Consider the following 25,382-nt stretch of genomic DNA (forward strand, 5'->3'; position numbering starts at 1 on the left):
ATTAAGAATCATCTTTGGAATCGGATGGGATAAGTGATAGTTTGGTTGTTTATATAGGAAACAATAAATTTAATAATATTAATAATAAGTCTATTGGATAACATTTTTAAAATATAAAAATGCGTAGAGACTAATTATAAATGTATTAGCAAATATTTTATATATTCAAAATTTTAGTTTTTTATATTTTACTATTATCTAATTTAGCCCCCGATAAATTATTTTTCTTGACCTTTTTGTATGAAAGAGTACAATAGCGGTGGGTTACGCAAATGATTTGGATGGGCTTTGTACTTTTTAACATGTCGTGTGAGATTATATCTAAAAGAACGAAATGAACTTCCACCAATTTGCAAACATTGTCTTTTAAATCGATCATCCACATCAAACGAACTCTATAAGACATGAAATATAAAGACAGTTTAAAAAAATTTCTCATGCCTTTGCAAAATGCATAATATGTTTATAAAGCATACCTGAATGTATTCCTATATTTTTTCTTTTGAATCCTTTGGTACTTTTCGCCAATCCATGAAAAGAATGGAAACTAATGTCTTAGTGACAGCACCAATTGTCCATCGCTATTAAATCTAACTCTCTCTCTCTTCCCATCACTACGATTCTTAGTAACACCCTCCATCTTGACAATTCCTCTAGTCTTCTGTATCTTCTTATTAGTATCAAAGTCTTCTAAATCAAGATCTTCTACATTAACATCAGCATCATCTATATCATCCATGGACATAATATCATCATCATATTCCTCCATGGTCATAATCCTGCGAAAGCACAATGCAATATTAAGTACTCATTTGTCACATATCAATAGATAATTTAGCTATTAGGACATCATTAACTATAATTAATTAAATAAGCAAAGAAGTGAAATCATTAAACTTCAGAAACAATAAACTACATACTCACTTTACAACACAAACAATTAAGCTTTCTTAATTGTTTTATTATGAATCCAGATCTTCTCACCATCATCACGCTTGTAATTCTTGCTGTCCTTCTCCCCTTTCTCAAAATTTTCAGGATTTGGCATCATTTTAGGGAAAAGGTGGAGTTCCACATTATGTCCTAAATCCATATCACGTTGAGGATGCATGTAAACTTTTTCTGCAGTAAACCGTACAACTGACCACCTTGGATCTAGTTGGTCAGTTACATAAAAGACTTGCTTTGCTTGTGAGGCTAGAATAAAACGATATGATTTATGACCTATACGATTAAGGTCAACTAAGATTGTCCCAAGCTCATCAACTTTAACACCACTATGACTCTCAACCCAATCACACTTAAATATGGGAATTTGGATCATGTGATAGTCAAGCACCCATATCTCTTTAATGACTCCATAGTAAGGCATTTCTCCAAAAATAGGATTCTTGTCCTTGGCACTTGCAATTTGCTCTGTTTCAGCTACAAGAGTCACTCCACTGTTTTGAGTGGTTTTATCATTATCACGATCTTTTATGTGAAAACAGTAATTATTAATAAGATAACCAGGATATAATAATGCATGAGGGCGAGGTCATTGTGCTAGCCATTTCAATAAAGATGATTTGGATGACTGATTATCGTTACCATTTGAAACCTATAAAATTTAGAAAAGAAATAGTTGAAATTACGCCTATACATAACATTTTATAGAAATTTTAGAAATAAAAGGAAATAGTTTATTAAACCTTTTCTTGTAACCAGTAAATGAAGTTTCAAGCATGTTCATCTCGTAACCACTTGTTGTTTTTAGATTGGCGAGGATAATTCGATTTCAACCATGTCATATGCATCCTAAGATTAAGATTCATAATAAAACGAATATATTAGTGATGAATCTACCATGTTTTAATAAAGTTAAGATAAGAAAACTTACCCAATGTAAGGTTGAACTGCTTGTGTGTTCCGCAAAACATAATGGTGTGCTTGTTTCCATTCGTCACGATCAATATCAATTAAACGACCACCAGGAAGCGGACCCTCAATTTCTATATTATTCGTTCTTGCAATTGGAATTCCAATTGGATCCACATTGGGTAAATATTATGTGCAAAATTCAATTGCCTCCTCTACAATGTAACATTCAGCAATACAACCTTCGGGATTATTTTTATTCCGCACATACCCTTTTAGATATTTTAAAAATCTTTCAAAGGGATACATCCATCTAAGACATACAGGCCCACATAATCTGACTTCTCTAACAAGATGCACAGTTAAATGAACCATGATATCAAAAAATTCAGGAAGGAAATACATTTCAAATAAATTAATTGTGACCACAAGATCCTTTTGTATTTGGTTTAACTTCTCTACATCCACAACTTTGCTACAAAGATCATTGAAGAAAAAGCAAAGTCTAGTGATGGCATATCTAACAAGTTCTGGCAAAATTCCTCGAATAGCCAATGGTAGGAGTTGTTGCATCAAAGCATGACAATCATGAGATTTCAACCCAATAAGCTTTAAATCACTCATTAATACAAGATTTTTAAAGTTTGAACAGTATCCTTCAGGAACCTTCAGATTAAATAATGTTTCGCAAAACAGTACTTTTTCCACTCTAGTCAAGGAATAACATGCAGCAGGTAAATAAGTGTGATTCCCTTCAACAACATGTTCTAATTCTTTCCTAATATTGAAATCAACAAGGTCCAACCGAGAATTAAGTCCATCTTTTGCTTTTCCTAGAATGTTCAATAATGTACCATATATACTTTCGCACACATTTTTTTCAATGTGCATTACATCTAACATATGGCGAACATGCAAATGTTTCCAATACTTGAGAGAAAAAAATATTGATTTCTTTTTCCAGCAAATTTTTTCATCAGAATCTAATTTTTTATGCTTTCTAGTTTTCTTCCCCCATGAGTTTTGAATCCCTTCAACCTTTCTTAATGTTTGTTCACCACTTAACGGCTTAGAAGGAAAGTCTCTTTCTGGTTTACCATCAAAAGCCTTTGTTAAATCTCGAAACAAGTGAGATTCTGGGAGATATCGCCTATGGCGCATGTACACATTTTTCTTCCCATTCTTAAGTCTACAGGACTGTGTATCTTCCCCACATATAGGACATGCAAAATATCCTTTAACTGAGCATCCAGACAAGTTCCCATAAGCAGGAAAATCACTAATTGTCCACAACAAGACAGCTCGTAGAGTAAATAATTCTTGTCTATATGCATAATAAATTTGGACACCAACTTCCCACAAAGTTTTCAAGTCATCAATCAGTGGTGACAAATAGACATCAATATCGTTACCGGGCTGTCGTGGACCAGATATTAGCATAGTCAACATCATGAATTTTCTTTTCATGCATAACCAAGGAGGAAGATTATAAGTAATCATAACAATTGGCCAACAACTATACGAACTGCGAAAGTTTTTATGGGGATTTATCCCATCTGCAGAAATAGCCAGCCGAAGATTTCTTTCTTCTGCAGCGAAATCTGGCTATTTTTGGTCCACTAGCCTCCATGACGGTGAGTCAGCTGGGTGACGTAGTTTGCCATCAATCACCCTTTCATTGGCATGCCAAATTAAGTCTTTTGCAGTTCGAGGAGATTGAAACATCCTTTTAAACCTTGGTATATGAGGAAAATACCATAAGATTTTAGCAAGAATTCCCTTACTTTTCTTGGGACTCTTCCATCTTGACATTCCACAAGTGGGACATGCAGATAAATCCTTATATTCTTTTCTATATAGGATGCAATTGTTGGGACATGCATGTATTTTTTCATATTCTAAGCCTAATGCAACCATAATCTTCTTTGCTTCATATACGGATAAAGGTATTTCATTTTTATCAGGAAGCATATCTGATAAACAACTTAGTAAATCTGAAAAACTTTTGTCTGACCATCCATTTCTTCCTTTAATGTTGTAAAGCCTTATTAAGGCAGATAACTTAGTGAATTTCACACAGCCAGGAAACAAAGGTTTTTCAGCATCTTTAAGTAGAGTTTCGAAAGACTTGGGGTCACTATTACAAGTGTCAAATGCATCATGAATATTTCTACTGTATCAGCAGCTTCATCATCTTGTTGACTGCCATCAAATGAAGCTTTTACATTTGATGGTCGTCTACTAGAAGCTCCTTCTCCATGCCAAGTCCATGTCTGATAGCTTTAGTCAATACCTTTCCAATAAAGATGATTTCTTATCTCAGCAGGTACATGAAAGACCAAATTACCACATGCTTGGCATGGACATCTTAAAAGTTCAGGATTACTAGCATGAAGTATTGCAAACTTGAGACACTCATTTACCCCACTTTCATATTCTATAGACGTTCTAGACATCAACATCCAAGATTTATCCATATTTAAACTACTAACTTTCCTTCAAATGCATCACATAATATTCATTTAGTTTTATTAATATTAAAAAATGATATTGTTTGCAACCACAAGAACAATTGATAAAATTATATAATTAACCCCAAAAATAAGGCAATGAGATCACAATTTTACTAATTAAGAATGAAAGTGAAAATTATTTGTGCGTTCTTTGTTTGTTGAACGAGAATAGATATAAGACTTAGTATCAATTAAAAATACAATTAATTCAAGTATAACACTAAAATTATCAAACTAGAAAGAGAGAATTAAAAAAAAATCAAAATTAAAAGAAAAAATACCTGAAATTCAAGAAGCGAATGAAGCTGAACTTCTTCGTGGGTTCTTCTTTATAGGTTGAGTGATTGATGAAAAAATGAGAGATGACTGTCATTTATAATGAGAATGAAAATGTATGAAACAGACTAAATTGAAGCAATAATCACTTCTTAGAGTGAGTTTATAGACTCAATAAATTAAAATCTCATTAATTAATAAAAAACAATAACATTACTTCTAATTTGCAAGCAATTTGAAAATTGTTGCAGTTCTGTAAGTTTCCTTTGTTAAAATGTATTAAACAGACCAAATTGAAGCTAAGTGCATTACGTTAATATATTACGAGAAACATCTCAATAAGATGCTTGTTAAAAACAAAAATAATCTTTTAAAGAGACATTTCATCAAACAAGTAATGTGCATTCAAATAGCAGAGCAGATACGACACTTGGAATCAATTAAATCAACCCTAGATTGTTTAAAAATACAAATAATTCAACTATAACCCTAAAATTATCAAACCAGAAAGAGAGAAGTAGAAAAAAATTATCAAAATTAAAGGAAACAATACCTGAAATTCGAGAAGGAAATGAGGCTAAAGCAAGCTGAAATTCTTTGTGCGTTCTTCTTCGAGAGAGGATGGAGATGAAATTCAAAATTGAGTGTTGATAAAAAATGCGAGGTGATTATTGAAAAGAAATACAAGTTTGAATTTTCTTAAAAGAAACAAAGACAGTCCAGATGTAATATGTGAACGAAACAAGCTCACTAGGCTAAAGCAAGCTGAAATTCTTGGAAGACGGGCAAGATGGGCATCTGGACTTAATACCATATCAATTACAGGTCCACAACATGTGCGTTTTTGTTTTTTTCTTAAGTCAATAAAAGGAAAACGTAAATGGTAATTATTCAATAAATATATAATATATTTCCACTTATTTGGTAAAACGTCATAAGTATTTGACGTTTAAATAAATTGTCATTTATATTTCACAATTACTCAATTTTTCACAAAATGTCATATATATTTGATATTTCTTAAAAATTATCAAATAAAAAATGTCAAGTATTCTGTTTTTTTCTTGTAGTGGGGGAGCCTAACAATAAGATTATAATAATAGAAGAATTCAAAAACTGTACTCTCAATGTTACAAGTTTAAAATTATTTAAGTTATGAATGAAATAGGTAATTGGAAAAATAGAGGGACCTAACTCCTAAGTGGTAAAAGATATAAACAGAAGGTGATAAGGTTCTTAATAATAATTATAAGTGTCCTTCTCCATTTTATATTTAATTTGAAAGAAATATTTGGATCCTGGACTAATCAGAGTAAATTCTTACAGCGAGAGTTCATACAGAGGATAAAAGTAAGAGTATATATTCGTCCTTCAAACGAGTAGTCAATCAGGAATAATTTTCGTTCAACGGGCCATAAAAAAAAAAATAAACATAGAATTATCATAATATATTAACTATAGATATGAATTGAGGAGAAAAAGATAAAATTAACATGAAAATGAGCGAAAATTCAATGAAGATAACTAAGAATGACTTTCGCTATCACTATTCTGGGAGTTGGAATTCAGCTGCTAAATAAAAACAGAAATAAAATTGTTTATATATATATAGCTACAATCAACACGGAGAGAGATTCGTATAAGAGACCTCTTTTATTACAACACGATATGATATAATGGAGGAAAAATATTAAAGCCACCGGAAAGCTCATTCTTTTCTCCTAATTGCCATTAATGAACTTCTTCTGAAGATCTTTCACAACGTTTGGGTCCAACTGGAATGCCTTGCCAAGAAAATCGGGATTGATTGGAGGATCGGCTCCGAAGACCGTGTCGGCTATGGTAATGACACCAGGGAACTGGCTGCCCAAACTGGCAAACGCAACTGCATTTGTTTTTCCAATGTTGAATTGGAAGTGAATCATACCAATTGGAAACACAAAAACATCTCCCTTGTTCAGAACTTTTGCGATGAGTGTGTTATTTAGTTGGTTCGATGTCACAAAACCAACATAAAGAGTTCCTTCCAGGACCACCAGGATTTCAGTGGCACGGGGGTGAGTGTGAGGTGGATTTTGACCGTATGGCGCGTAGTCAATACGGACTGCTGATATGCCAAGAGTGTTAAGTCCTGGAATTTGCTCAACATTTGCATTTGTCACACTAAAGCCAAGTCGATTTGCTGTGTTTCCAGGCTTGTCTAGCCCTGGTAAAAAGAAATCTTCTGCTTTCGCAAGCTTGGGGTCCTTGCAGAACTTCCCATTCACAAACACTACAAGAACACAGACAAAGAAAAAAGGAATAGTTAAGTAGCAGCACAAATTATATTGAAAATTACATGTTTTATCAGTTAAGCTTACATACCACCATCCTTGGGATCATTGATGGCGACACAGATATCTTGAAGAGGGCTGGGGTCATAGGCAGAGGCCAATAAAGAAGCCAAAGCCAAGAGAGCAAAACCCGAAAGAAATTGAACAGCTTTCATTTTGATTAATTTATATCAATTTTTTTTTTGGGTAGTGTTGAGGCTTGAGATGTATATCTTGCAAGAGAAATTTGCCTATTTATAGAAGGGAGTCCATGAAAATGTCTGTGCATTCAATTTCTTAGTCCTCGAAGCAGGTGAAGACTTGCCAAGTCTTCATTAATTGTCTGTGATTAGTTATATTTTCAAACAAGATATGTTCAATCACTGTGTACATATGTCCATATCTACGAAAAGAAAATGTGATTCTAGCAATACTGAATGTAAATAAGGTCTTATATAGTTATATTAATTAATTTCATTTTTTAAGTAAAAGTTTTTTTTTCTTTCCCTTTTTTTTAATTGTATTCATTTTATCTTCTCAAAAGTTTGGAATTGATCTCATCTGCTTGCAGACAACGTTGTTATCAATCTGAACTAAAGGGTAATTAAGGCGCAGGAATTTTCACTATTGACGTTATATTTGCAATTTCAAGGGGAAAAAACAACTCATATGATTAGGTGCACCACCTCGGTATTTGAACATTAAAAACTTACTATTTTAATTGATTTGGTGGGTCAAAATATTATTATAATATCTAATTGTATAATTAGTTTAGTGGGTTTTATTTCAAACAAACAAGATTAGTCAATACGAAAACCATTAGTCAAATGCTGGATTCAATGCTTACCTCTTTTTATAGGAGAAGTCTATGGTACGGCTTCTGTTAGTAACAGCAATGGCGGACTTCCACGGGTGCTAGAGGAGAGAAAGAGGTCCCAATGCAAGGTGATGGAAATGGGAAAGTACGAAGCTGTTACTTGCAGCTTCTGCACCGTAGCCATGTCCCCTTTTTTATAATGATGTCTAATGAACTATAATTGTTGTTATTATTATTAATTTTATTGTAATATGAGAATAGTTTAAGCGAACTTATCACAAGAAATTCACGAAATATTGGCAAAAACCATCATTTACATTTTTTTAATATATTATCCCCATCAAATGCATGCGACCTGGCTATGAAAGTGAATCCCCCCCCCCCCCCCCTTTCTAGATCTTCTCGATACACACGCATAATTGAATAGTATAGTGCAATTAAGACACCCAAAAAAAAAAAAAAAAGCCTTGATTAGAATATGAAACAAAATGCCATCAATCTGTCAAAAGGCCACTTGATATTTCTACAGGACACTTGACACCCAAAAAAAACATTGATTAAGAGCTATTATCTAGTATTGGCGTCTCTCATTTATTAAAATATGGATTTGAGATTTTATAACATTATGAAAAATTGTTACAATATTGTAAACTGTTGAAAAATCCTTTGACGATGTTTGTTAAAACTTTTTTAATTCTAAATTTATATCTTAAAAATGAGAGCGTCCGCCTGAGAAATATTATATGAAATAAAATGCTATCAATCTGTCAAAAGACCACTTGGTATTTCTACAGGATTACTTTGTCGAACATAGAACTACATGATACCAACTTCATTTCATTTAATCTTGAATCTTGCATGTTGCAATAGTTCTTATAAAACATTTTTCATACAGTAATTATATATATTATCTGCAAAAGTAGTATAAAATGCCGAAGCACATTCATGAGACAGAGCAAAAATGTATATTTTTCCGGCCTCTAAATACGCGACAGCTTTACCCAAGTCCTGGAATTATTTTACCGAGTCAATAATTTTATATTGCGTTAAAGTCAGCAAATCACAAATCATTTGCTACACGAAAGAAACTAATTCGGAGGAAATGATCAAACTAAACTCCTTTTATTTTATTAAACTAATCATTTCCGGGCCCCCAAATGTTACAACTAATGGAGCATATATAAACTTCATTAAAAAAATGAACACATAAAGGAAAAGAGTTGTTGAGGACTGGGAGATGAAAGCAACATCTAGTCTTGCTAAATTTAAGCAGTTTATCAATTAAGAGTTTTTACTGTCCTACAAAATCAACATAAAAAGATTCGAAAAGAATGATTCTTTAATACGCTTTTCTCCCTCATTAATGCCTAGGGATGGTGGAAATTCTTATGAGGAAGAGACTTCTAAGGGACACTTTCTTTTTCTTTTTCTTTTTTTCGTTTGGGAAGGGTTTGTGGATAATTTGATATTAAATTTTTTATTCAAGGAAAAGAATAAAATAATTTACTACTCAATATCTTATTTAGAGAAGGGATAGGAATTAGTTGAAATCCACATCCCCTCCTAATCCTTTTTTCTATTTTAATTTTTAATTTATTTTTTAAAATTTTTAGGGAATACATATAAAAATTAAATTGTAATATATGATTAAATCGAGTTGAAAAATAAAAATATTAATTATTCAAGGATTGAATATCCTTACGGATCTCTATCCCGTTCTTGAAACAACTATGAAGGGGACAAAGAGTGAATGGGGAATAAGATCACCTCCCATTGCCATTCCTATCCACATCGAGGGTGGATTAAAGTGTACTAAAATTTTATAAAGAAATTAAAATGACTATGGAAACTAATTTTATCAATAAATTAATTAGCCAGCAGTTAGCTTGCGGCTGCCATGAAAGTTGAAGTTATATATATCAATAATCAATTGATATTGTAATAAATAATCAATATCTCTAACAAATCTGAACTACTCCAGTAGTAGTTAGGTATTATTATTATTTTTGTTGGAAGACTAAATTTGGTTCCTTCTGAGTGTTTTTGTCTTTTAATATATTTTTATAAATCTAAAAAAAAAGGGGGCGTGGGGCCGCGGGGCCGCTATGGGAGAATTTTAAATCGTACTCTTTACTTCTTGAAAATTAAAACTCAAGTGGCCAACTAATAAAAAAGACTGCTTGAAAATAATCCAACCCTTTGGGGTTATCATAATTCCTTTCATTTATGTTCATTAAAAATCTAGATTATATCATTGTTATATATTTTAAAAATTTCAGATATTGTTTTATTTTCATTTTTCTATTTTCCACGGAAGAAAAGGGTTTTCATTAGGAAACTATTACTATAACGTAACGAAAATTATTATATAAAGGTATTTGAAAAAAATATAATAAAGGATGAGAAACATAATGATCCTCACCACTCATTGTAGTTTTGTTCAATTGGAAAGAATATGTATAGGAATTTATATCTGTGGATTAGGTTCTTTCTCGTAGAAAATTTTGCAGCACGTAACCTCTTTATAAAGAATTAGTCTTTGTTTTTTTAATTAAGACTCTAATCCATCCAATGGCTTGACTGTAAACCACCTCCCTTCCGACCCATTTAGGTAACTGTTGGAGTCTTTTAGTGTGACTTGTGTGGTTCATCTAATTCCAAATATTTAGAAGTAGCAGAGAAGATCTTTTGATCAGTTTAAATAGCACCTAACACTCAGAAAAAATAATAATGATAATAATTGATGACATATTACTTAAAGATACAACCTTAAGGCAGCTAAACAAGAAAATTGCGCAAAGTAAGTTCACCAGAAATTCTTTTGGGCCTGTGAGGACCCAGTCTCAAAATATTTACGCCCCTGCATAAAACGTAATGAAAAACATAAAGAAATTAAAATGAACTTGAAGTTGGAGTTTGTCAATGAAATTTTCAGATATTATAATAATAGAGAAAAAGATTCCCGTGACTTCAGTAACTCAAAAATATGTTGATGTCATGTAAGCATGTGAAGAAGAAAATGTACTGAAACGACAAGTTGCCTTAGTTGTTTTAGAACCAGTACTAATGGATTGAGTTTAATTAAAGTCACAGACAAACAATTGAAGACTTGGCAAGTTTTCATCTACTCCGATATAAATAGAGTTGCTTACCTTGCAACATCTCTCACCTCTCACTAAACCAATAATAATAAGTTCAGAAATTGATTAAACAGAGTGAGATCCTACAGCTAGCTAGCTAGCTAATTAAACACACAATGAAAACCAGTGTTCAATTTCTTAAAGGTTTTGCTCTCTTGGTTTTAGCTTCTTCGTTGGCCTCTGCCTTTGATCCTAGTCCTCTTCAGGATATCTGTGTAGCCATCGATGAGCCCAAGAACGCAGGCATATATATATAACATAGAAAAACTTTAATTTAATTTCTCATTTTCTGTGTCTTAAGCTTGTATGTTTTTGGCGTCAAATTCACCTTATGAATTAAATATTCTTAATTCTTCTGTGCAGTTTTTGTTAACGGGAAGTTCTGCAAGGACCCCAAGCTTGCTAAAGCTCAAGATTTCTTCTTATCAGGGCTAGACAAGCCTGGAAACACAGCAAACCGTCTTGGTTTTAGTGTGACAAATGCAAATGTTGAGCAAATTCCAGGACTCAACACCCTTGGCATATCAGCAGTCCGTATTGACTATGCACCATACGGCCAAAACCCACCTCACACGCACCCTCGGGCCACTGAGATCCTGGTGGTCCTGGAGGGAACACTTTATGTTGGTTTTGTGACATCAAACCAGCTGAATAACACACTCATTGCAAAAGTTCTGAACAAGGGAGATGTTTTTGTGTTTCCGATTGGCATGATTCACTTCCAATTCAACATCGGAAAAACAAATGCAGTTGCAATTGCTGCTCTAAGCAGCCAGTTCCCTGGTGTCATTACCATAGCAAACACGGTCTTCGGAGCCAATCCTCCAATCAATCCTGATTTTCTTGCCAAGGCGTTCCAGTTGGATGTGAATGTGGTGAAAGAACTTGAGGCTAAGTTCTGATTAAATGTGTCACTTATTTGAATAACATATTGCCATTTATGTTTCAGCTTGTTCTCATTATTGTCCTTGTTAGTTTTGATATGATAAAAAGATTCGTACGAACGTTCCTATCTCGAGTCAGCTTTGCTTGTTTTTCCAAACTTATTAAATATTAAAATAATGAATATCAATTTCTTTTTGGTGAGAGTCGTTAGATCTCTCTCTCTCTCTCTCTCTCTATATATATATATATATATATAATTTGAAAAAATTATTAAATCATATAATTGCTATTAAATCAAATTGCTTAATAGTGTGTGCTACTAAATGGTTTATTAATTAACACATCTCTCCTCTAATGTCGCTAATAATCATATCAATTTCACAGCCTCACCCCAATGCCTGTATTCTTCTTTAAGAGAAAATAGGATAAGGCCAAGAGGCGTAACGAGGATTTTTGTTCTCTTTGTTGAATGATGCTATGATAACCCCTTAATTATATTTCGTTATCTTTTTTTTTCCCCTTCGCGAGTTGGGAGCCACAACATAGTTAAACTTAGAATCTGCTATCTTGACTGGCTAACGTGTTACACGCAACTGGAGAATCTGCTATCTTGACTGGCCCTACACAGCTACGTTGACTAATCAGTTAGGTAATCAAGTTGATTGTTCAGCGTCGAGTTTCAAGAAGCAACTGGTTTTCACTTATATTTATATATAAACTCACTTTTCAACTGGTGGGTTTACTTTTCTCTTAACCGAATTCCTTATTCATTTCAGGACGTTGAAGTATTCTTAAAACTCTCATATTTGAAAAATTAATTCACTAAATAAGATTGAAGTAAAACTGTATCTATTTTGTTTAAATATATATATATATATATATATATATATATAACTGATTAAAATGAAAATTTATAGTGTATAATAAATGTGATTTTTTAAATAAAAATTTTTACAAAATATTTTATTACGGTAATTTTTAAGTTACAATTATTTAACCACAATACTAAATAAGACAAAAAAATTTGTGTATTTTCTTATTCAGAAAGTTAGATCTGTAAAGTTTCTTTTTAAAAAATTAATTTGAGTTGACAAAGTTTGTGATACACTATAAGTTTATGGAGAATATATTGATCTTTGTAGATGTTCATGGACAGGTTCGAATTAAGTAGTACTTGCGAGGGTTTATCGACAACTCATCTTATGTAAAGGTTTATGACACCTTATAGGAAATTTTTAGTCCCTCTTAAGTTCTCCGCAAGCAAATAGTGTCAAAAAATTAGTGAGTATAAAATGTATATTAAAAGAAAGAAAAACACGAATTACATAACTCAAAGAGTCACAATAATTTAGCGTAGTACACCCAAATTCGGATACGTCCATGGATAAAAAAAAAATCCATTATAATGGTTGTCCCAGTTACAAGAGTATAAGCATCAATAACTCAATCCACACTCAACACAAGCAATGACGAAGGGTTCCTTGAAAAATATATTTTAGACTGACTAATTTTAAAATTATTTCTCTTGTATCCTATAAGATATATAAACACTTTTTATGTTGGTCCTCAACAAGTTTTTTTTTTTCCTTTTTTATAATCCATAAAATAATAAACAATGTTCGTATTAGTCATTTAAAAAATTCCTATATATGTAACGACAGTTTGTACCCATTATTTTAATTTAACCCAAGATAGAATAAGTCCCTAACTTCCCACTACGGCAGACTAATATCCTAGAAGAGTTCATCGAGGTGGTTCCACCACTCCCCCCGCATCTTCGCAACAAATACACGTTAATGTCTAGCATTATTGATTTTGATTATACGAAAGTTTAAGCAAATACATACATGAATACAAGACTCGGGAAGGAATCAAATTATTAGGTGATTCGGTCAGTCTTAATGAATGTGGTCCATTTAGTGACTGGAGCAGGTGTGATTTGTTACAAATGCAAGTAATTTATTACAAATTCACAATATCAATTGATATTAATAATATAGAGGGTGAAGCTCTCTGCTGCCAAATTTATATAATTAATCACCATTATTGGTTATATATTGAGGGGGAAAACGAATATAAGACTCATTCATTTCGAAGCTTCATAGATCTACCGGAATTATTTTAAAAAGCTTTTGTGGATCAACCGCTCTTGATCAACAGGTATGATGTTGTTTTCATGCATGCGTTTGAAATATCTAACAAGTGATGAAGAATTCTTATCTTCTTTTCGGTCAAAACTTTTATTTTTTTCATTAATCTTTTGAGTGTTTCATTAATCTTTTGAGTGGTGTTATTTGTACTCCACTTCTAAAAAATATTTAACAAGTTCACATTATTTTTAATAAGTACAAATTGATAATAAATTTTTACAATTAATCAATTAAATGCTTCTTATAAGTTTTCCCTTAGGTAGATTTCTTTGATCATTCAAGTTGTTTTAACATAAATTTTATTACAACACAAAAAATTAGTTGACTATTTTATCCTTCCAACATAAAATGAACAAATTGGCCGAATGAATATATGTTCTTGTATCTAATAATTTATATATTTAATTTTGTGACTTATAATCTAACATTTTTAAATAAAATCTAATAATTTTCAACACCTACATGTAAATTACATGAATTTGACATTATGATAATTCATGTGAGTATTGAACCATAAAGATATTATGTTACTTCAATTAAAGATTAATAATCACACTAGTAAGTAATATTAACTCATCATTTAGAAATAACGAATTTTGTATAAAAATTAAATAAATTGAAGTTAAAGTGAATTTTTAGTACTTTTAATTTATAAGGGTGAAATAGTCAATTTAAACTTAAGTTAAAACAATATTAGTAGTTAAATATAATTAACAAAACGTAAGTCACAAAAATAAACTAAAACATAATTAATCAATTAATTCTCAAAAATTCTTTTTTATTTGAAATTTTAAGAATTATGTAAATACTTTTAACAAGAATTGTAGGGTGGAAATATATCGCCACCCTAAATTTTTTTCCAATGTAATTTTGAACAACTGAATTGACCGAAACAACCACGTGAAGAGAAAATGAACAAAGCAGCCTTATTTTTCTTTGAATTGATCATTTTTCCTCTCATGTTTGAAAATTTAACAAAACTCTCCATCTGTTAAAAAAAACAAATTGTGAGTCATATGTACATCATGGTCAGAATGTTAAAAAAAAAAAATGGCTATATGCTTCCTGCTCCGAGTTTTAAATTTTTGCTTATAAATTTAAGGATGTAAGTTTTGAGAAGGTTGATTGCATCAGGAAGAGTAATTGGACGAAATGGACATCGTTCATGAAGGTAGAAATGAATTCAAAAAATAATAACTGTGGAATTAGAAACGGCCGCGAGGCGCCAGCCATATTCTCAGATTAAAAATTGAGAGTACAAGGACTAATTGCTGTTAAACATTGTTGGAAAATTCGGACTAGTTATTTTTCTCTTCTAAAATTGTTGCAATATGTAGATAGACACAATTTGAAATCTTCAGAGATTCTAGATACACACACTCATAATACAATCCAGAGGTCTACCAACTATGAGCTCCACGGGATTCGTACTCACTTTCTCAACATATGTTGAAGACATGAGTCCAGATGGCAACTCGGACTGGGTATTTATCTTGCAAAATGAGTAGTCTTGCGAGAAAAAGTCTATTAGTACAGAAGTGTATAGAACATATATACATATACATTTCTTCTTCTTATGCTTACATCAAAACTATGCTGGTGTACAAGTAAGCATAAGTAGAATAAATGTAATTAAAATTAGAGACAGTACGTAGTTGTTACGGAATGACTGGTTGGAATTAAAAACATTTGAAGACTTGGAAATTAGTGCTTGTGATCTCTACGCCGAGCAGGGATAACGCGGACTCGTTCAAATGAACCCCATCTATAAATAAAGTAGCTTGCCTTGCAACATTTCTCACCCCAACTCACCGAAAAGCAAATAACACATTAATAATTCACAATGAAAGGTGTTCAATTGCTTTTAGGTTTTGCTCTCTTGATCTTGGCTTCTTCATTGGCCTCCGCCTATGACCCTAGTCCTCTTCAGGATATCTGTGTAGCCATCGATGAGCCCAAGAACGCAGGTATTTATATATATGCTCAATTTCTGTGTCTAAATTATCTTTTAATTTTGTTTGCTGGCAAGGCTATATCTTGCTGTATAATCATTTTCGAGCATAGACATCCATAGTTCCATACTATAAAACATATAGTACCTCTAAATAAAGTGCTTACTTCTGCACTGGAAAATGACTCATTTCTTGTCCTTATGTAAAACAAAAAGACATCTAATAACTATATATTGTTAATTCTTTTGTGCAGTTTTTGTCAACGGCAAGTTCTGCAAGGACCCAAAGCTTGCCAAGCCAGAAGATTTCTTCTTCTCAGGGCTAGATCAGCCAGGAGACACTGCAAATCGTCTTGGTTTTAAGGTCACTACTGTAAACGTTGAACAAATCCCAGGACTTAACACTCTCGGTGTCTCTGCTGTTCGCATTGACTTTGCACCATATGGCCAAAACCCACCCCACATTCACCCTCGTGCCACTGAAATCCTGGTGGTCCTGGAGGGAACACTTTATGTTGGTTTTGTGACATCAAACCAGCTCAATAACACACTCATTGCAAAAGTTCTGAACAAGGGAGATGTTTTTGTGTTTCCGATTGGCATGATTCACTTCCAATTCAACATTGGAAAAACAAATGCGGTTGCCTTTGCCGGTTTGGGCAGCCAGAATCCTGGTGTCATCACCATAGCCAACACGGTCTTTGGAGCCGATCCTCCTATCAATCCTGATTTTCTTGGCAAGGCATTCCAGTTGGACCCACAGGTAGTGAAAGATCTTCAGAATAAATTCATGAATGGCGATTAGAGAAACATTGTCAAATGCACCCTCATTGGAATAATGTAATAAAGAGGTTGCATAATACGTATGCATATACATATGTATACCTCAAGGATTCTTCTATGTCTGTGTTCCTTAATTAATAGAATATGAATTGAATATCCTTCTATGTCAATTTCGTTGATTAAGAAAAACTTGAACCAAAAACGCACATGATCAGAAAATTTAATGGCGGTTGAGGCTTAAATGCTCAAGAAGCGTTGGTCAATTCAACATCAGCTGAAGTTAGTACTGAGCAAAAATTTCTCTTAAAACCAATGAAAAAACAAGGGAAAAAAACCAATAATGGTGAAGCCTGAGCCCTGAGGTTAACATGATGGAATTTGACAATATAATCAAAGAAAAAAAAACATATAAGTTTATCTTTTCTTTTTACAAAATTTATAGATTGATTGCGCAAAATTTTTTAAGTTCAGATTTGTGAGAAAATGATAGTGCCTTGACAGGATCTTCATTTTTCAATGGTAATTTTCAATTATATCTATAAAATGACATACTTCAATTTATCCTACTGTAAATAAAAACATCAGTACTCCTCCATTCTGTTATTATTATTATTTTTTTTTTTGTAAACTATAAATTGGCTAAAAGATAAAATGTTCTTTACTTCTTTTAACTGGTACTATCAATATTTAAAATCTAAAAGATAGAAAGTAAGAGTGAATTTCAGAAAACATTCGCCAATATTTTTTTTTTAATTTCTTGTTATCCAAAATAGAGTAAAATTAAGCAAAATTTAATTTCGCCAATTAATGCCAATATTACCGAGAATTACCAATATCTCTATTACGCCCCCACAAAATAACGGTGGGGGCGTGCTGAAAACTTTTAAAAATAATTGGGGCGCCATAATGTTTGTCAATTGTTATTGGGTATAAATTAAAATTATTAAAGTTAGAACGGAGCTTTGTCAAACTCGTTCTCTCTGTTTCTGAAGAAAACACGAACTCCATGAGCTCATCATATTCAGCAGCTCCACAGCCCACCAGTTTTCCCTCCCAAAACCCTAACCCTAACTCTAGCTCAATCCCAGGCCAATCTGATCTATCAACAACACTCTCCTCTCTCAACGCCCTCATCTCTTTCTGTCACCAAACCCTCCAGAATTACAGCTTTCTACTTCCAAAACCTCAAAATGACAACCTTCTCCCTTGCCCTTACAATCCCCAGCATCTCATGCCCCCTGAATCCCTCTTCCTCCACACTCTCCACTGCCCATTTCCTCTCGATCTTGACCCCCCAAATTACCGAAACACCCTTCACTCTTCCTCTTTATTAAACCAACAAAATGCGCCCCTCACAATTCAGGATCACATCCAAGAACTCTGTTTTTCCTTGGATGATTACTTATCAAATGTTAGATCTGTTAGCTTCTTTTATCAAGATTGCCCAGCTGCTGTTGCTTTGTCAGATTTTCATGCCAGTACTAGCATTAGTAAAAAGACTCTTGCTTTGCCTGGTATTTTGTGTATGGAATGTGCTAATGTTGTTTGTCTTAGCGATGGCGAGGCCAAAAAGAATGCTGAAGGTTTCGGTGAAGTAGGGCTTAGGGTTTTATGTTCTGATTTGTGGTTTATAAGGAGAGAAGTTGAGAGTTGGAGGGATTATGAGCATATGAGTATGTATTCTTTCAATGTTTTTTGTGCAATTCTGGGTTTAAGAACGGTGAACGTAAGTGATTTGAGCAAATGGGTACTTGTTAATTCTCCGCGATTTGGTGTTGTGATTGATGTTTATATGAGGGATCATATTTCTGTGCTTGTAGGGTTGTGTTTAAAAGCTGTTATAAGTGAAGCATTGGGGTTTCTGGAGTTGGTGAAGAGCCAAGAATTGGAAAGGGGTTTAAAGAGTATGAATTTAAAGTGTCCTGTTTTAAAACAAGTTTTGATGTGGTTAGCTTCTCAGCTTTCTGTTTTGTATGGGCAAGTGAGTGGAAAAATTTTTGCCATTGAAATTTTTAAGCAATGCATATTGGAAAGTGCATCCGGTTTGTTGTTGTTTCCATTAGAGCAAAGTTTGACTGAGTCCTTGGATTTGAAAGAGGGTGATCTGACTTTACATGCTAGCTCCAGTGGTGCTAGGGATGTCAGAGTTCAGGAGCCACTTGAAAGGAATGCTAACTCTGGATTAGATGAAACGGTTGGTGAAACTGTCCACAGCAAGGTGATTTTCGTGTCTCATGTGGCAGCAGCCGTTGCGGCACTGCATGAGCGGTCATTGCTTGAAGAAAAGATTAGGGCATTAAGGGGATTAAGGGTTTCCCAATCACTCTCTAGCCATCAGCGGTATGTTACTGCTATCATTTTCTTTCCAATATGCTTGCTTTTGTTTCACTTGAAAGAAGTCTTTGATAACTTGAACATCCAATTGAAAGTTTTCTAGAATGTTATGTTTTGAAGAGTATAAATTATCAGTTGTCTTATTTGTTCATTTATAAGCCTGAGTTTATGAAACTTGGCCGTTCTATGGTATTGGCTGTTGTGCATCTTTCTTTTTCTGGTCCAAATATGGCTCATTCTTTCAGCACTTCATGTTTCTAATCATTTGTGGCTCTGTTTTCGTCCAAAATGTATATATTTCTCAATACAAGTGTATGATAATTTCTCTTGTTCTGTAGAATGGCTGAGCATGCTTATCTGTCTAGTCAAGCGGATGAGGAGAGGAAAAAGCGCCCCAACTATAGACCCATTATTGAGCATGATGGGCTTCCTCGGCAACAATCATCTAACCAGGTAACAAGACTTCTTACATCTACTGAACAGTTGCAAGTTGTCTAAGTTTTGTTTTAGAATTCAAAAAGGGTTCAGAAAATCGACAAACCAGTCAATATTATTAGATGATGCCTCATTTATAGAGATAGATAGCTAAGATGGCTTTCACCTAAGCACAAACTCTGATGTTTAAAATTTTATTTATGATTTCTTCTGAAAAATAATTATGTAGTTTTCATATGCAATTTGTTGATGCATTTCTATTTTTTTTCCCCACTAGCCATGCATACATTCATAACATTTTTTATGCATAAAATTGATTACTATGAAGAAGAAAATTGATCTGTTTGAGTCTTGGTCTCACTGATTATTTGCGATTAATTATAATGCCGGTGGTGGCAAAAATTCCCTAAAAAATGGTTCTGGGGTTTTTTCCGGGCAACGATGATGTTAGTCTGAACTCATCTTGGAAAAGGTGCCGGAAGTTATGTACCATAGGCATTGGCATTCCGTTTTGCATGAAATTAGGAGCCAACTTGTTTTTGTCAGTGAGGACATTTATGTCATCAACATAAACAGCTATAGTGAAGTGAAAATAACAATATCTTAAAAGGTCGGTGGGTGCATTTATGTCAACACCATTGAAATTTGCAGTAAGATGCCGGTAATAACCCGAATTTAATCTTATCAGTAAAACATAACAACTTATAATCCTCTCTTGGATTTGATTTGCATATAAGAGGTGGTTGTGGTAAGCTGTCATTTACAAATTTTTTCTGTTCCATCAAGGACTCAAGCAAGAATAAGACAAGAGAGGAGTTATTGGCTGAAGAAAGGGACTACAAACGCCGAAGAATGTCATATCGTGGGAAGAAGGTGAAGCGAACAAATTTACAGGTAAATCTGGTGTGGAAATGTCAAATGTTTTCTTATAATTATAATACCTGTTAAAAATATTACATAGCCTGCCTATTTAATGAATTCTAGCTTGTGCATTGTGTTTGATATGCTTTAACTTTAGCTTACTTTGTTTTCATAATTCCTTATTATTTACATGTGCATGACCTGACATTATATTGTATTAAACCATATAATTTATGTTAAATCATGTATATGAATATGAATATGAACATGATTTTGTTGGATGAAATCTTCTCTCATCTGCTCTATCTAGAGTTTTGCTGAATCTGCTTTTTCACAATAGATTCTCCGATCTGCATTTCTTCATCATGTAGAAGGTTATATGGCCGGAAATTTAAATGATGCAAAATAGATAATTTTTTCGTAAATACTTATCTTGATGCTCAACCTTTGATAATTAATTGAAACTTTTGCTAATTTCTTTTATTTGAATGCATGTGACATATATTTTAAGAGATCAGGCTTGCACATGAGGGAGACTGTTGAAGCTTAAATCTATTCTTTGAGTTTGAGCCCTTACCTTATGCTTAAGCTTCTTGGTTAAGTGGAAAATTAACAATTTGTAGTCTTAGTATCCACCATTCTCTGTCTTAATTATTTGCTCTTTTAGATTTTTTTTTCTTTTTTTTGTTTGGGGATCACATGGTCTTTTCTTTGAAACATGCTTTATAGTAATTTTTTTAATCACTTCTGTACTTTATTTCACAGGTTGTAAGGGATATAATAGAAGAATACATGGAACAAATCAAGCAAGCTGGAGGAATTGGGTGCTTTGAGAAGGGAAATCAAGGGTGCGGGACATTGCCATCAAAAACCCCTGCACACAATGTTTGTATGGGTGTCGATGATGGTAGAACAAGTGATAATGATTTATTTGAGGCAGTAAGAGGTAGCCCAAATTATTATCAGAAACAATCTCACCATGATCGTGATATCAAATCTGCATCAACCAAGGATTCTTTAACTAGAGATTGTGAGCGATCAAGACGGGGCCATGTGCAACATGGACATCTACGAGAACAAAGCAATGTGGGTAGAGAAAAACATGGTGACTATTATTCTAGAAGCACAGAGAAACATAGGAGTCCTGATCTCTCTCATGAGCGAAGTAATCGAAGGGAGCTAGATATGGAATTGACCGCGACCGGACGTATAGGGGTTGAAAGGCAATCTTTAGGCAGTTCCAAATATTGTGATTATAGATCATATTATTCCACGTCTAATTCTCATCGAAGGCGCAGACATAATGATCATAGTACAGACTCCCTGGTACGAAATGCGTTTGAGGATAGATATGATCCTTCGGAATCTCATAACAGGGATGAAGATAATGTCTCTGATGGCGGCAAGTATATCAAACCAGAATAACTTCGATTATGAACTAGAGAAGCTGTTTTGCAAAAGGCCAATACACTTTTATAACATCATAAACACTTCTGCAGTTCCACTATGTTGGGTAAGTCATTCAAGTTATACTTGTTTAAATTTTAAATATTGTCTCAATCAAAAGTTAAAAAATGCAAACTTTTGACATGGTTTATTCCCACAACTTTGCAGTAAGAAGTTATCAGGCTTCAGCACTTTTTTCTACGCCTGTATCCTCCCTTGTATCCTTAGTTATATTTTTGTTTTGTTAGCCCGTTGTTACTTTGTTTGTTCCTTTCTCATTTTAATATACACACTTTTAATACACACACACACACACACACATATATACTTGGGGGTTTGGTGAAGTTCCCCCATTCCATATTAATGATGCGTTTACTAAACTTGAATCGGAATGGGAAAGAATGGGAATAGGTTGGAATGGGAATCGGGAATGGGAATCAGAATAAGTTATTTAGTTGAACTGTAGGAATCAGAATTGGAATGAGCTAGATAACTATTAATGTGTTTACTTTATCTTGGAATTGGAATCGAAATTTTTAGAAATTACTGAAAAATACTTAATGAACTATTGTCATAATTATTATTTTATATTTTAATTATTGTGATTATTTATTCAAAAATTATTATTATTATTAATAGTTATTGTTAATAATATATTTATATATTACTTAATAATAATAATGTATTAATTAATTAATTATAATAATTACATTAACAATTATTATAATAATATATAATTAATTATAACTGAGGATAAAATGGGTATTTTTATTCTTGCGAATAGGAGATTCATTCTCAAGCCCCCCTTGGTAACCAATCTCTCATTCCCAAATTGTAATGGGTTCCACGATTCCCATTTCCGATTCCCAACTCTATCCACAATTCCGATTCCGATTCCGATTTCCGACTCTTTTTTGCGAAGTAAATGCTGTCAATTATTTCGATTCCGGATTCCGATTTCCCAATCCAGAAAGTAAACGGACCATAAGTGCTATTTCTCTTTACTTAGTCATCTTTATTCTTGATAGTCATGAGTTACATTATCAGAACACTTTAATGCATGTCATCCTCCATTATTATATTCTCTCATCATTTTTCTTAGGATCAATTATGGTTGAGAATTTTCTATTTCGGCTAGTGGATTAGATGCAGACGTATAAAAATAGAAGAGTATTGAGACTAGGAGTGACATAATTTTAGTTTTATTTCAGATATGCTGGCCTCTAAAATGGGGCACTAGTTGTAGAGGGGGAGGAGTTAATAAAAAGAATATTTAAAAATTCAAGAACCAATGGGGATTAGTATTATCTTTTTACTGTAGGGTATGGATATGGATATCATAATGATTTAGCAGGCATTCGTCAACTTGTTTAAGCGCAGATGTTTCATTGAGGTGTTCCACATTTTGGAAATTGGAAAATTTTGGGCCTCAAGCAATGTTCAATGATAAAATTATTATCTGTTTCCATTCCCTTTTCCTTAATAGCTCTCCTCTATTTGATCTTGTGTCTTTACGTAAATATCTGCTTTCAAAACAAAGGCTGTATCGTTGAGTTGTTTAATACAAGAAATGAAGAATCATAATTTTTCCAAAAATGGAAAGCCGTATCACCCCAAATGCCTTGTTGTGGGAATCGAATAAAATTGATGCAGTGTAAGTGCATGCTTATTATTTTGAATTATATTGGCACAGTTGATAGCACTTTCATATAACATTCGGAAACCAAAGTATTTAATATGTTATATATTACTTGGATATAGTTTGAAGGTAACCATTGCGCTCTTATACGACTGTTAGTAATATTTTGTAGTCAATTGGGTGATCATTGTCATTGATTTCCAGTTGTTAAATTTGTGGATGAAAGTAACATGCAAAATCCTCACTGGAGGATGACAAGAGAGGTCATCAGATATGCAGGTGAATGTGGTAAGAGACACCAACATGCTTGTGAGTTCATGACTCTGCAGTTTTGCAATGGACCGTGGTGTCCAAGAATGCCTATAGATTTAGTTTCCTTAACAGAACAGTATGCTTTATGTATTATTTTTTTCTGGTCCCATTTTTCATTTTCCTTAGACCTCAAGTTCATTTCGCTGTATGTTATTTTTAAGGATGTCTTATCAATTTGAATTTACTTGTACCTTAGATGCTTAGATCATGGTCTTAACATTTCATTCTTGTCACGATTCTACATATGCAGAGGGAGAGGCAAGTTTGACAACCGCTCAAGAAATTGTTTCCAGTATGGGAAGTGAAGTTAGATTAATCATTATGCAGAGGTATTAATCTGCACGTATAGATTTTGTGCCAGTATTAATGGGGATGTATATAAACATGGTAGTTTCATGAAAAATTCTCTGTATTTAGTTTGATTTGCTTGTAAGAGGTTTTCTGGTTTCCACGGCAACTACTTGGAAAACTGATTTTGTGACCTAAAAATGAGCGGTTTTATGATATTCGTGGTAGGTACTTGAACATATATGAGTAAGATTAAAAATTTTAACATGGTGGTTATGTTGCAAGATTGATCAAAAGAGATGAGCTTCAACAGCAGCTCTGAAGTGCCATTAAATTTTAACATACAAGAATTGGGTGTATTACTCCTTACGTATTATAGAATTCTCGTAAAAATGATATGATATGTGTTATTTATTAAGTGGATCAATTTTCATCAGTTTCAAGTGAATTTATTGTAATCAAAAATTTACCAAAGGTTAATATAATTTGCTCACATGCACCGAAAAGAGTATTAGAACATGTTGAAAGGAAAAAGATGTCTATTAAGGACATAAACTGCATATGTATTCAAAGTGATTTTTTATTTCTTTTTTCTGGAAAAAGGTTCTTCATCAGCTTCAATTTGTCGATTTATTAGTGTAAGCTTTTCTGAGGAAGAAAGCCTCTTATGGGACATGCCTAAAAGTTGGTAAAACGTAATTGTTGTTGTCCTGTGCATCTGCGGCCACATAGACATGTACTGGTGTAAATGCATGAATCTCTTTTAAAAAAAGGTAGATGAATATCCCAATCAATCAACTATTTTCTGGTGGCAGCTTCAACATTTTATTAATGAATCAAGGGGAACAAATTTCTAACTTAATCACTTAGTGGTGGTGAGAGTAAAATTTGAAAACAATAATAATAATAAAACAAAACAAACATGGTAGTACTTTAGTAGTTAAAAATGAAACAGTTTGTTGTGTTCACGTAAATTTTTATTCTTGTACTTGGGTAGCATTTGTTTTTTAATCTAAATTTAGTTAAAATCTGAATATGTCTGAATATAAATATTTAATTGACATATTTATTTTATATTTTTTTAATATCCAAATATACATGGTATTTTGTTTGATTTTTCATATAAAAAAAAAATCTTAAGCACAATTATTTGATATTTATAGTCTTATGAGTCAAAATAAATAAATGAATTAGATTTTAGAATTTAGAAAATAAGTATATGTAATAGAGATATTTTTAGGATATAGTGTTTACTTTTCATTTAAATTTTTTTATTCAGATAAAAATCACAAAAAATACTTTTTTTATTCAAATATAAATGTCTGAAGAAATTATAAAATAAAAATCAAATTTAAGAAAGTCTAAAATTAATAAAATTACATA

The 25,382-nt window shown here is 32.9% G+C and overlaps 5 protein-coding genes across 13 annotated transcripts; 3 read left to right on the forward strand and 2 right to left on the reverse strand.

Annotated features, from left to right (window-relative positions):
- Positions 1 to 236: 236 nt before the first annotated feature.
- On the reverse strand, positions 237 to 5,500 carry LOC112100322. Of its 8 annotated transcripts, XM_024189441.1 has the most exons (7): positions 5,200 to 5,500; positions 4,652 to 4,736; positions 1,880 to 4,150; positions 1,692 to 1,797; positions 925 to 1,600; positions 477 to 779; positions 237 to 395 (listed from the first exon to the last, which is right to left on the reverse strand). In XM_024189441.1, exon 3 carries the CDS (start codon positions 3,355 to 3,357, stop codon positions 2,047 to 2,049), a length of 1,311 nt encoding a protein of 436 aa, XP_024045209.1. In that variant the 5' UTR covers positions 3,358 to 4,150; positions 4,652 to 4,736; positions 5,200 to 5,500; the 3' UTR covers positions 237 to 395; positions 477 to 779; positions 925 to 1,600; positions 1,692 to 1,797; positions 1,880 to 2,046. The 8 variants fall into 8 exon arrangements, 7 of the variants coding, with proteins under 7 accessions (XP_024045209.1, XP_024045214.1, XP_024045211.1 ...); XM_024189446.1 differs by having other exon boundaries at positions 925 to 1,797; positions 1,880 to 3,592; positions 4,652 to 4,697; XM_024189443.1 differs by having other exon boundaries at positions 925 to 1,797; positions 4,652 to 4,697.
- A 719-nt stretch (positions 5,501 to 6,219) lies between these two features.
- On the reverse strand, positions 6,220 to 7,296 carry LOC18049414 (germin-like protein subfamily 1 member 17). Its single transcript, XM_006443247.2, has 2 exons — positions 7,011 to 7,296; positions 6,220 to 6,918 (listed from the first exon to the last, which is right to left on the reverse strand). Exons 1-2 carry the CDS (start codon positions 7,132 to 7,134, stop codon positions 6,368 to 6,370), a joined length of 675 nt encoding a protein of 224 aa, XP_006443310.1. The 5' UTR covers positions 7,135 to 7,296; the 3' UTR covers positions 6,220 to 6,367.
- Positions 7,297 to 10,977: 3,681 nt separating this feature from the next.
- On the forward strand, positions 10,978 to 11,822 carry LOC18049415 (germin-like protein subfamily 1 member 17). The gene is made up of 2 exons (XM_006443248.2): positions 10,978 to 11,158; positions 11,279 to 11,822. The coding sequence occupies exons 1-2, from the start codon at positions 11,032 to 11,034 to the stop codon at positions 11,815 to 11,817; spliced, it is 666 nt and encodes a 221-aa protein (XP_006443311.1). The 5' UTR covers positions 10,978 to 11,031; the 3' UTR covers positions 11,818 to 11,822.
- A 3,945-nt stretch (positions 11,823 to 15,767) lies between these two features.
- LOC18046359 (germin-like protein subfamily 1 member 17) lies at positions 15,768 to 16,720 on the forward strand. Its single transcript, XM_006443249.2, has 2 exons — positions 15,768 to 15,917; positions 16,156 to 16,720. Exons 1-2 carry the CDS (start codon positions 15,794 to 15,796, stop codon positions 16,704 to 16,706), a joined length of 675 nt encoding a protein of 224 aa, XP_006443312.1. The 5' UTR covers positions 15,768 to 15,793; the 3' UTR covers positions 16,707 to 16,720.
- A 907-nt stretch (positions 16,721 to 17,627) lies between these two features.
- Positions 17,628 to 24,225, forward strand: LOC18046360 (U11/U12 small nuclear ribonucleoprotein 48 kDa protein). Of its 2 annotated transcripts, none has more exons than XM_024189122.1 (5): positions 17,628 to 19,024; positions 19,357 to 19,471; positions 20,240 to 20,347; positions 21,080 to 21,827; positions 23,962 to 24,225. In XM_024189122.1, the coding sequence occupies exons 1-4, from the start codon at positions 17,691 to 17,693 to the stop codon at positions 21,737 to 21,739; spliced, it is 2,217 nt and encodes a 738-aa protein (XP_024044890.1). In that variant the 5' UTR covers positions 17,628 to 17,690; the 3' UTR covers positions 21,740 to 21,827; positions 23,962 to 24,225. The 2 variants fall into 2 exon arrangements, with proteins under 2 accessions (XP_024044890.1, XP_006443313.1); XM_006443250.2 differs by lacking the exon at positions 23,962 to 24,225 and adding an exon at positions 21,929 to 22,239.
- The last annotated feature ends 1,157 nt before the right edge of the window (positions 24,226 to 25,382 follow it).

This window comes from Citrus clementina, unplaced genomic scaffold, assembly GCF_000493195.1.
Source record: "Citrus clementina cultivar Clemenules unplaced genomic scaffold, Citrus_clementina_v1.0 scaffold_3, whole genome shotgun sequence".
NCBI lineage: Eukaryota > Viridiplantae > Streptophyta > Magnoliopsida > Sapindales > Rutaceae > Citrus > Citrus x clementina.